Here is a 12,673-nt window from a genome sequence, read left to right as displayed (position 1 = left end):
CCTAAATTAAACACTGACCAAAGAAATTCCTCCTCATCTCCTTCATAATGGGCCTGTCCCACTGAGGCAACATTTTAGGCGACTGCAGGAGACCATGCGGTCGTCACATGGTCACCACATGTGCGCTGGTAGTTGCCGGGGAGTTCCCTTCATGGTTGTGAGGAGTTCCCACATTCTGGGAACTAATCGCGCCCTCATTATGGTCGCCGCGAGTTTTTCAACATGTTAAAAATTAGCGGTGACCAGAATGAAGCCGCCATGGAGTTGTGAGAATTCTCGTGCCTTAAGTGGGTCGCCAGGAGGTCAAAGGTTCTCATAGGTTGTAGCCGGTGCTGACTAGTGAATTTCATTGGCTCATTGGGAAACAAAAACGTAAGCAGTAGTTTTCAGAACCAAGGATAACCGGCCGGTAATGTTAATGTCCGCCAAGCTTCACAGCCGTGTATCTATGGCTTCTTAAAAGTCTCCAATCCTTCTCCCCCCATCCCTCTCCCCACCTCTTTTAAAGGACTTACGTGACCCTTTCCGTACACTGTGCTTTCACTGTCTTAATTACAGCGCCAACCTTCGTGTTCATCACATTGGCTTTGCACCATGTGAATTTGACTCAGACCATGCTCTCCCCGCTTGCCCTGTCCCCCGCCTGCATAACGGCCTGGTGAAGGAAACTGTGTGTGTGTGTGTGTGTGTGTGTGTGTGTGTGTGTGTGTGTGTGTGTGTGTGTGTGTGTGTGTGTGTGTGTGTGTGTGTGTGTGTGTGCGTGTGTGTGTGCTGTGTGTGTGCGTGCCTGTGTGTGTGCGTGCGTGTGCGTGTGTGCGCGTGTGTACGTGTGTTCCGCTCTGACAGTCTCCATTAAAGTTGCCAGTTTTTCAGTGACTGTCCTTTAATTCTGAGGCTCTTCTGAGTCTAATTCGGAGACTCTCCCACCAGTGGAATAATCCCCTCCACATCCACTCCATCCAACCCTTTCACTATTCGGTACATTTCAATGAAGCCCCCTTCATTCTAAACTTCAGCGAGTACAGGCCCAGTGCTATCAAACGCTCATCATATGTTAACCCAATCGATCTTGAGATCATAATTCTTATAAACCTCCGCTGGACCCTCTCCAGAGCCAGCACATCCTTCCTCAGATATGGTGCCGAAATTTGCTCACGATACTCTAAATGCAGCTGACTAGTGCCTTTTAGGTCCTCAGCAATACATCCCTGATTTTGTATTCTAGCCCTCTTACAATACAGTGCATTCAGAAAGTATTCAGAACCCTTCACTTTTTCCACATTTTGTTGCCTTATTTTAAAATGGATTCAAATCATTTTTTTTTAAATCATCAATCTACACACAATACCCCAGAATGAAGAAGTGAAAGCAGGTGTTTAGCAATTTTTGCAAAGTAATTAAAAATAAATAACTGAAATATCACATTTACATAAGTATTCTGACCCTTTGCTATGACACTCAAAATTGAGCTTAGGTCCATCCTGTTTCCATTGCTCATCCTTGAGATATTTCTACAACTTGATTGGAGTCCACCAGTGGTAAATTAAATTGATTGGACATGACCTGGAAAGACACACACCTGTCTATATAAGATCCCACAGTTGACAGTGCATGTCACAGCAAAAACCAAGCCATGAAGACAAAGGAATTGGCCTTATACCTCCGAGACAGGATTGTGTCGAGACACAGATCTGGGGAAGGGTATAGAAGTAGGCCATTCAGCCCTTCGAGATTGCACTGCCATTCAATATGATCATGGCTGATCATCCAACTCAGTATCCCGGACCTGTCTTATCTCCATACCTCCCGATCCCTTTAGCCACAAGGGCCATATCTAACATATAAACATCTTAAATATAGCCAATGAACTGGCCTCAACTACCTTCTGTGGCAGAGAGTTCCAGAGATTCACCACTCTCTGTGTGAAAAATGTTTTTCTCATCTCGGTCCTAAAGGATTTCCCCATTATCCTTAAGCTGTGACCCCTTGTCCTGGACTTCCCCAACATCGGGAACAATCTTCCTGCATCTAGCCTGTCCAACCCCTTAAGAATTTTGTAAGTTTCTATAAGATCCCCTCTCAATCTCCTAAATTCTAGCGAGTACAAGCCGACTCGATCCAGTGTTTCTTCATATGAAAGTCCTGACATCCCAGGAATCAGTCTGGTGAACGTTCTCTGCACTCCCTCTATGGCAATAATGTCCTTCCTCAGCTTTGGAGACCAAAACTGTAAGCAATACTCCAGGTGTGGTCTTACCAAGACCCTGTACAACTGCAGTAGAACCTCCCTGCTACTATACTCAAATCCTTTTGCTATGAATGCTAACATACCATATAAAACAATGCTAACATAACATATAAAACAATTTCTGCAGCATTGCAGGTCCAGAAGAGTACAGTAGCGTCTGTCATTCTTAAATGGAAGAACTTTGGAATCACCAGGACTCTTCATAGAGCTGGCCGCCCGGCCAAACTGAACAGTTGGGGGAGAAGGGCATTAGTCAGGGAGGCGACCAAGAACCCGATGGTTACTCTGACAGAGCTCCAGAGTTCCTCTGTAGAGATGGGAGAACCTTCCAGAAGGGTGACTATATCTGCAGCACTCCACCAATCAGGCCAGACAGAAGCCACTCCTCAGTAAAAGGCACATGACAGCCCACATGGAGTTTGCCAAAAGGCATGAGAAACAAGATTCTCTGGTCTGATGATACCAAGATTGAACTCATTGGCCTGAATGCCAAGCATCATGTCAGGAGGAAACCAGGCACCACTCATCACCTGGCCAATACCATACCTACGGTGAAGCATGATGGTGGCAGCATCATGCTGTGGGGATGGTTTTCAGCAGCAGGAACTGGGAGATTAGTCAAAGTGGAGGAACTAGGAGACTTGGGAAAGATGAACGGAGCAAAGTACAGAGAGATCCTTGATGAAAACCTGATCCAGAGCGTTCTGGACCTCAGACTGGGGCGGAGGTTCACCTTCCAACAGGACAACGACCCTAAGCACACAGCCAGGACAACGCAGGAGTGGCTTTGTGACAAGTCTGTAAATGTCCTTGAGTGGCCCAGCCAGAACCCGGACTTGATCCCTATCGAACATCTCTGGAGGGACCTGTAAATAGCTGTGCATCAACGCTCCCCATTCAACCTGACAGAGCTTGTGAGGAGCTGCAGAGAAGAATGTGAGAAATTACCCAAATACAGGTGTGCCAAACTTGTAGCGTCACACCCAAGAAGACTTGAGGCTGTAATTGTTTCCAAAGGTGCCTCAATAAAGTACTGAGTAACGGGTCTGAATACTTAAGTAAATGTGATATTTTAGTTGCAAAAAGTTCTAAACACCTGTTTTTGCTTTTTTATTATGGGGCATTGTGTGTAGATTGATGATAAAAAAAATGAATTTAATCAATTTTAGAATAAGACTGTAATGTAACAAAATGTGGAAAAAGTGAAGGGTTCTGAATACTTTCTGAATGCACTGTAAATGCTAGCATTGCGTTTGCATTCTTTACTACCGATTCGACTTGAACATTAACTTTTTGGGATTCGTGTAACAGCACTCCCAAGTCCCTTTGCACCTCCGATTACTGGATTCTCTCCCCATTTAGGAAATAGTCCACGCCTTTATTCCTATTACCAAATTGCATGACTCCGCCTTTTGCTACACTATATTCCATCGGCCACTTCTCTGCCCACTCTCCCAACCTGTCCCTCCTTCTGCAGACTCCCTGCTTTCTCTACAGTACCTGCCCTCCACCTATATTCGTATCATCTGCAAACTTGGCCACAAAGCGTTCAATCCCCTCATCCAGATCATTAGTATACAACATGAAGAGTAGCGGTGCCAGCATCGACCCCTGCGGAGCTCCGCTAGTAACTGGCTGCCAACCAGAAAAGTCCCCCTTTATTGCCACTCTTTGCCTTCTGCCATCCAGCCAACCTGCTATCCATGCTAGTATCTTCCCACTGATCTCATCTTCCTTAGCAGCCTCATGTGTGGCACCTTCTGATAAAATAGGTAAGCAACATCCACTGACACTATGTCCCCCTCTGTCTGTCCTGCTATTTACTTCTTCAAAGAATTCCAGCAATTTGTCAGGCAAGATCTCCCCTTCAAAAACCCATGCTGACTTTGGCCTATTTTATCATGAATTTCTAAGCAATTCGTAACCTCATCCTTTATAATGGACTCTAAAATCTTACCAACCACTGAAGTCAGGCTAACTGGCCTATAGTTCCCACTATTCTGCTTAACTCCTTGTTGTACAGTGGGGTAATATTTGCAATTTTCCAATCGTCTGGCACCATTCCTGACTCGAGGAATTCTTGAAATATCACTATCGATGCCTCCACAATCCCCAATGCCACATCATTCCGAACCCTAGGGTCCAATCCATCCAGTTCCGGTGATTTATCCACCTTCAGCCCTTTCAGCTTCCAAAGCACCTTCTCCTCAGTAATAGCCACTCCCCTAACATCCACCCCTTGACTCCATTGAGTTTCAGGCACGTTGCTGGTCTCTTCTACTGTGAAGACTGATGCAAAAAAGTTATTCAACTCCTCTGCCATATCTTTATTCCCCATTATCACTTCTCCTTCATCATTTTCCAACAGTCCAACGTTCACCCCTGCCTTTCTTACTCTTTATATAACTGAAGAAACTTGCTATCCTCCTTTATATTATTAGCTAGCTTACCTTTGTATTTCATCTTTTTCCCCTTTTTATTGCCTTTTTAGTTACCTGCTGTTCTTTAAAAACTTCCCAATTCTCTGGCTTCCCACTAATGTTTGCAATGTTTTATGTCTTCTCTTTTAGTTTTATACTGTGGTCATTGAGAGTGCTATCAAGCTACATTGCTTTACCAATAATATTCTCATGAAGGTCAATCTGGGTTTTGTCAGTACTACTTATCTCCTTTTAGTTTGTTCTAATCATGAATAGATGCCTGCGTTGCATATGTAACGCAATAGTTCTGCGTCCACAGTGTCTATTCACAGTACAAAAACAAGATAATAGACCGATTCGAACTAGATCACATCCATCATTTAGACTCGCTGTGCAAGGTCCCACCAGCACTAGACTGAAACACCTCAGCTACGATACAAGCATCCAACAGAGGCCTCAGCTACAGAATATTGACAGCCTTTGACAAAACCGGGAAACAAGATATTTGAAACCACATTTAAGACATTTAAATAAATAATTATAATTACAAACCTTAAAAGTGAAAAGTAAAATAACATAGAAACATAGAAATTAGGTGCAGGAGTAGGCCATTCGGCCCTTCGAGCCTGCACCGCCATTCAATATGATCATGGCTGATCATCCAACTCAGTATCCCGTACCTGCCTTCTCTCCATACCCTCTGATCCCCTTAGCCACAAGGGCCACATCTAACTCCCTCTTAAATATAGCCAATGAACTGGCCTCGACTACCCTCTGCGGCAGAGAGTTCCAGAGATTCACCACTCTCTGTTTGAAAAAAGTTCTTCTCATCTCGGTTTTAAAGGATTTCCCCCTTATCCTTAAGCTGTGACCCCTTGTCCTGGACTTCCCCAACATCGGGAGCAATCTTGCTGCATCTAGTCTGTCCAACCCCTTAAGAATTTTGTAAGTTTCTATAAGATCCCCTCTCAATCTCCTAAATTCTAGAGAGTATAAACCAAGTCTATCCAGTCTTTCTTCATAAGACAGTCCTGACATCCCAGGAATCAGTCTGACGAACCTTCTCTGCACTTCCTCTATGGCAATAATGTCCTTCCTCAGATTTGGAGACCAAAACTGTACGCAATACTCCAGGTGTGGTCTCACCAAGACCCTGTACAACTGCAGTAGAACCTCCCTGCTCCTATACTCAAATCCTTTTGCTATGAAAGCTAACATACCATTCGCTTTCTTCACTGCCTGCTGCACCTGCATGCCTACTTTCAATGACTGGTGTACCATGACACCCAGGTCTCGCTACATCTCCCCTTTTCCTAGTCGGCCACCATTTAGATAATAGTCTGCTTTCCTGTTTTTGCCAACAAAATGGATAACCTCACATTTATCCACATTATACTGCATCTGCCAAACATTTGCCCACTCACCCAGCCTATCCAAGTCACCTTGCAGTCTCCTAGCATCCTCCTCACAGCTAACACTGCCCCCCAGCTTAGTGTCATCCGCAAACTTGGAGATATTGCCTTCAATTCCCTCATCCAGATCATTAATATATATTATAAATAGCTGGGGTCCCAGCACTGAGCCTTGCGGTACCGCACTAGTCACTGCCTGCCATTGTGAAAAGGACCCGTTTACTCCTACTCTTTGCTTCCTGTTTGCCAGCCAGTTCTCTATCCACATCAATACTGAACCCCCAATGCCGTGTACTTTAAGTTTGTATACTAATCTCTTATGTGGGACCTTGTCGAAAGCCTTCTGGAAGTCCAGATACACCAGATCCACTGGTTCTCCCCTATCCACGCTACTAGTTACATCCTCGAAAAATTCTATAAGATTCGTCAGACATGATTTACCTTTCATAAATCCATGCTGACTTTGTCCAATGATTTCACCACTTTCCAAATGTGCTGCTATCCCATCTTTAATAACTGACTATAACAGTTTCCCCACTACCGATGTTAGACTAACTGGTCTGTAATTCCCCATTTTCTCTCTCCCTCCCTTCTTTAAAAGTGGGGTTACGTTTGCTACCCGCCAATCTTCAGGAACTACTCCAGAATCTCAAGAGTTTTGAAAGATTATTACTAATGCATCCACTATTTCTGGAGCTACTTCCTTAAGTACTCTGGGATGCAGCCTATCTGGCCCTGGGGATTTATCGGCCTATTATCCGTTCAATTTACCCAACACCACTTCCTGGCTAACCTGGATTTCACTGAATTCCTCCAACTCCTTTGACCCGCGGTCCCCTGCTATTTCCGGCAAATTATTTATGTCTTCCTTAGTGAAGACGGAACCAAAGTAGTTATTCAATTGGTCCGCCATATCCTTGTTCCCCATGATCAACTCACCTGTTTCTGACTGCAAGGAACCTACATTTATTTTAACTAATCTCTTTCTTTTCACATATCTATAAAAACTTTTGCAGTCAGTTTTTATGTTCCCTGCCAGTTTTCTTTCATAATCATAACCTGACTTTTCATTCCAATCGTGTGGTCAGGAATACCTATTCAGACTGCCTGACCAGCAGTGTTCAGCAAATTTGGGATCTGGACGCTACAAAATGTCTCCTTTAAGTTGAGGGTATAAGCACAAGAACGCAGCTGCTTGGAATTGCTGGCTACAGCAAGATTACTCAACCCATGTCAGGTTTCATTACTTTTGCTATATCATAGAACAAAATTGATAACACAAGAGACCAATTAACCCATCATATCTGTTCATTCTGAAAAGTTTGATAAAGTTTTCCTTCCGAGGTAAAAGTGATTCCCATTTTTTTATAGACCATGCTGGTTAACAGGTAACGAGGAATTTAGGGAAGAAAACAAAGGTGTGAAATGAAGGTCAGAGCTTTAGTTCAACCTGAAGCCAAAGAGGGAAAAAATTCGAGTAAATCAGCAGTGATTGTGCAGTTAATATTACAAATGGTTAACATTAGAGCAAAAGTGATCAGTTAAGTTTTAACAGAAAGTGTTATTTTAAATGACTGAATTCAATATTGATGCCTCACCATTTGCCCAGGCAGAGAAAACGATCTGGTTTTAAGTTTATGTTGAGCAAGATACATAGGTGAAAGTGGGAGAAGTGGAAGAGAAGTGGAAATTTCAAAATGATAGCCAATTGAAAGCTCATCGTCACCCCTGAAAACTGAATGAGGCGCTCTGCAACACAATTTATTTTTTGATTTCTCCAACAAAGAGCCCATAATACGAGCACCAAGTGCAATACAGTAAACCCTCATTATAATAACCATATAACAATTACAGCACGGAAACAGGCCATCTCGGCCCTACAAGTCCGTGCCGAACAACTTTTTTTCCCTTAGTCCCACCTGCCTGCACTCATACCATAACCCTCCAATCTCTTCTCATCCATATGCCTATCCAATTTATTTTTAAATGATACCAACGAACCTGCCGCCACCACTTCCACTGGATGCTCATTCCACACAGCTACCACTCTCTGAGTAAAGAAGATCCCCCTCATGTTACCCCTAAACTTCTGTCCCTTAATTCTGAAGTCATGTCCTCTTGTTTGAATCTTCCCTATTCTCAAAGGGAAAAGCTTGTCCACATCAACTCTGTCTATCCCTCTCATCATTTTAAAGACCTCTATCAAGTCCCCCCTTAACCTTCTGTGCTCCAGAGAATAAAGACCTAACTTATTCAACCTTTCTCTGTAACTTAGTTGTTGAAACCCAGGCAACATTCTAGTAAATCTCCTCTGTACTCTCTCTATTTTGTTGACATCCTTCCTATAATTGGGCGACCATGGATCATGGGGGAAGAAATAAATGTCCATTATTGCCGATTGTCCATTGTAACCGAGGGAGGGGGCAAATATTAACTAGTTTAACCCAAGGACAGGTGGGAAGAAACGTGGCGCCAGGGAGATGTGATTAAAGCAGCAGGAATTCCCAGGCCGGGGAGCCACAGAGCCCAAACACTCATGCACGCGGTGTGGCAGTGACGGGCCTGACACTGGTGCTACCTTCATACTGTTCGCACTCACCACTCCCGCAACCGGAAGCTTGCTACATAGGGACAACTTTTTGTGTAACCTGGTGGAAGTGGAGGGCAGTGCTTCGGTAGCCTCGCTCTGTAATCAGGTGACTGAGGCATGGGGCGACGCAGGTGCAGTGGCCTGTGCTGCATCTGCATCCAACACCACGAGACCTCATTTTGTGGCAGCTGATACAAACCCCTGCCGAATGCAATGCTCTTCAAGAGTGTTTTACTGATCACTCTCTTCCCGCCACTGTTTTTTTGGCTGCTTAAAGCTGCCCGCCATCTGTCAATGCAAACTGATGCTTTGGTCCGCTGTAACCAAAATCCATTAGAAGTCTGTACTTGTGAGGGTTTACTGTATATTGAATTAGACCAAGAGAAATTGAATTGTTCTTTCAACTGTTTGTGCTCTTGGATTGTGAGAAGGAATTTTAAAATACAAGTGAAGCAGGCTTTTCCAGCATTTTCTTTTTATAATGTCAGATTTACAGCATCGGTAATACTTTTTAAATTTTCAAATACATGTTGCACTCTTTTCATAAATAGAATGCAAGGGTCTTCCAATTTAGCCTTGATAATGAGGTGGTAGCTAGAAACTTAAATATGGGACAATATTACATAAATCACAATAAGCCTTTCATTACAGTGGAGCGGTTTATAAACTTACATTGTCAATGATCACTTACCTCAGCATATAAAGGACTATAATAATAAATACGATGACCAACAATGATGAGAGGGCCACCATTACAGCTATAATGGGCATTTCATCTGAAATGAAAATAAGATAGTACTGAGCTGGATGGACTACTAACATAACAATATCAAAACAGTTCAATAGTAAACCTTAAATGTTTACAAGCAACTACATTAATCAATGCAAAAAAAAAAAAGTTTTTATTTGAAGATTAAGGTGCTTTAGCATCAAAAATATCGATCACTGCTTTTTATTATTGAGAAAGGAATTGTTTTATTTTGTTGCAATCTGGTAGAATAGATAACAATGCCTAATTTGATACTAAAAACCCTAAGGTGATCAATAAGGTGTATTTTAATAAAAACTCATCTAGTCTGACAAAGCCTCGCATTCAAGCCAACTGAACAATGATCAAAGAGATCATTTAATTTTTACGGCCAGGTGAGACTATGAATATTATACAGCAGCAGGGCTTCTATGTAACATTTTATGCTTGAGTGACTAATGCCTGTGTATTGCGGCAGGTTACTTGCTCATTGAGGATATCACTTGCCTCTTGCAGCCCATCAGATATGGCAAATAGGGTTATTACTGACGGATATTGCAACTAGTGGTTATAAAGGACGCATTTGTTTACTTAATGTTAACAACCACTGTCAGTTTCTCTGAGCAGGCCAGAATGGAGAACCATGATGAAATAAGGTTGATGAAATAAACAATGGGCTAAATATACATTCATATTAGGAATACCTAATATATCTGTCAGAGTTAACGTGGCTTTATGTCTGAAGGAAGGACACTTAGCAAGCTAACTGATACCCATGAACTGATTATTCTCGAAATATTTGGTCAATATGATCTGAATATTTTTTGAAGCACAATACAGGTTCACAACCTTTTATCCGAAGTTCCAAATAACGAAAAGCTCCGAATAGCGGACATTTTTTCGGTCCTTGAAGAAAGGTCCTTGAAGACGTTCACCGAGGGCGGCCCGCAGAGGTGACAGCGGAACCTCCGGTCGGTCCTCGAAGAAAGGGGAACTAAATCCCCATTCATAAAAGAGAAGGTGGGGGTATATTGCGCGGGAGGGTTAATAATTGACAATCTGCTGCTGCCTGCCCGCTGAGTAAAAAAGTTCCCAAGGTAGACTCACGATACACAGTGTATCGTGAGTCTTGCGTGGGAACTTTTTAAACTCAGCGGGCAGGCAGCAGCAGATTGTCGCTCCCTTCAGTCTCACCCCACCTACGCCCCTCTGCTACCCGGCCATGTGTGTGCCCCCTTCACTCCCCTCTCCAGCTCCCCGCACATTGCACCGGCGCGGGGGCTTTGCACTGTCTTCACGTCGGCGATGCCAGCAGGTCAGTGCCAGTCACCGGAGACGTCAGGACCAACGGGACACCGACCCCCAGGCCCACTGCAAGCACGGAGATCCCAGAGACCCACAGCCAGCAGCAGCCCAGCCCCGTTCCAACTCCAGAGGAACACGCTCCCCGTAGGGACAGAAGCTGATGGTGTGCAAGGTACGTCTTGGTCTTGGGGTTGCGGATGAGGCGGCGCAGCTCGGGCTGTGACGTCTCCGGCCACCCCCCTGTACAGGAGCTGAGACTGGGAACTGTGGGGTTGTTTGCAGTTGCAGAGGGAGGGGGCAAGGGCGGTACAGTTCCCAGTCTCAGCTCCATTCGGAGTGGCGGCGCGGCTCTGGCTGCAGCGGCTTACCGGCGGTCCCGTTGTCTTTGTGTTTTTTATGTTGTTTATTTTGTTTGGTTAGTTTAGTTTTTTGGTTTTAGCTTGTGTTTTGGGGGGGGGTTGAAACGGGGTTTGCAGTCTCTCCCTGCAGGGGAATACGACCTTTTTGTCGTATTCCCCTTCTCTGCCTCCGTCTGCGCTGAGGCCTAATGGAGCTGACGACCTCGGGGCTCCGGAGGCAGAGCACTGTCAGGACTTGCTCTGAGCTCGCTCCCGTGAGGGTGGTCCGGCTCAGGGCTGGAAGAGGTTGGGACGCTCCCATGAGGGCGGCCAGCCCGAGGGTGGAACGAGGCTCCCGTCGGAGCGGCCGAGCTCGGGAAGGTGCGGCGCTGGCAGCCCGAGGGAGGTTCGGCGCCCAAGTCGGGGTGGCCCGGTCCGGGGGGAGAAGCGACGCCCAAGTCGGGGCGGCCCGGTCCGGGGGAGGTTCGGCGCCCAAGTCGGGGCGGCCCAGCCCGAGGCTGAAGACGGCACAGTACTCACGTGAGGGTGGCTGGGACGGTGTTCTGGCGGCGGTGGCCTGAGTCCGGGGTTCGGCCGCGGGCCAGCAGCTGCTTCTGCAGGACTGGTGGGCGGCAGCTTTAACCACCCCGGGCCGCGGTGTTTGAGCCGCGGGGCTGTTCTTAACATCGCCCGGGGGGGGGGGGGGGGGGGGGGGGGGGTATCGCCCCAGCGCAGAGGGAGAAGAGGAGGGAAGAGACTGCGACCTAAGACTTTTGCCTCCATCACAGTGAGGAGATGCTGGGTGGACTCACTGTGGTGGATGTTAATGTGTGTTTATTGTTGTTTTATTGTATGGTATTATATATATGACTGCTGTAATTTCGTTCAGACTTCGGTCTGAATGACAATAAAAGGCTATCTATCTATCATTCCAGGGGGGTAGCCGGAGACGTCAGGACCAACGGGACACCGACTGCAAGCACGGAGATCCCAGAGACTCACAGCCAGCAGCAACTCTAGCCCAGCCCCGCTCCAACTCCAGAGGAACCCGGGTTGCGGATGAGGGGGCGCAGCTCGGGCTGTGGGCGAACTGCCACTTGTCGCTGTAGCGGCGCATCGGGGAGTGGGTTCCTGTTGGTCCTGACGTCTCCGGCCACCCCCCTGGACAGGAGCTGAGAGACGTCAGGACCACCAGAAGCTGCTCCCCGATGGGCCGCTACGGCGACAAGTGGCAGTTCGCCCACAGCCCGAGATGCGCCCCCTCATCGGGACACCGACCCCCAGGCCCACTGCAAGCACGGAGATCCCAGATCAGCAACTACAGCCCAGCCCCGCTCCAACTCCAGAAGAACACGCTCCCCGTAGTGGCAGAAGCTGATGGTATGCAAGGTACGTCTTGTTCTTGGGGTGGCGCAGCTCGGGCTGTGGGCGAACTGCCACTTGTCGCCATAGCGGCCCATCGGGGAGCGGATTCCTCTGGAGTTGGAGGGACAGGGAGACACAGCGGCTTTTTGAGAATGGTGGGCAATCACTTCCAAAGTTCTGCCCACACAGTCAGTACACCTCTCCTGCACTTGATCATCTCGCAGAGAATGATCCCAGCCTAACCCTC

The 12,673-nt window shown here is 46.2% G+C and overlaps 1 protein-coding gene across 6 annotated transcripts in view; it reads right to left on the bottom strand.

Moving 5' to 3' along the window:
* LOC129703520 (receptor-type tyrosine-protein phosphatase alpha-like) overlaps positions 1-12,673 on the bottom strand; it is a 240,343-nt gene that overhangs the window by 67,276 nt on the left and 160,394 nt on the right. For all 6 annotated transcript variants that reach the window (XM_055646099.1, XM_055646254.1, XM_055646178.1 and 3 more), the window contains one exon: positions 9,362-9,446. In XM_055646099.1, the coding sequence (XP_055502074.1) occupies positions 9,362-9,446 (85 nt within the window). The remainder of the gene's footprint in view (positions 1-9,361; positions 9,447-12,673) is intronic.

This window comes from Leucoraja erinacea, chromosome 1 (genome assembly GCF_028641065.1).
Source record: "Leucoraja erinacea ecotype New England chromosome 1, Leri_hhj_1, whole genome shotgun sequence".
Lineage (NCBI taxonomy): Eukaryota > Metazoa > Chordata > Chondrichthyes > Rajiformes > Rajidae > Leucoraja > Leucoraja erinaceus.
The sequence above is the reverse complement of the archived record's forward strand: the minus strand, read 5'-3'. Positions and strand labels throughout refer to the sequence as shown.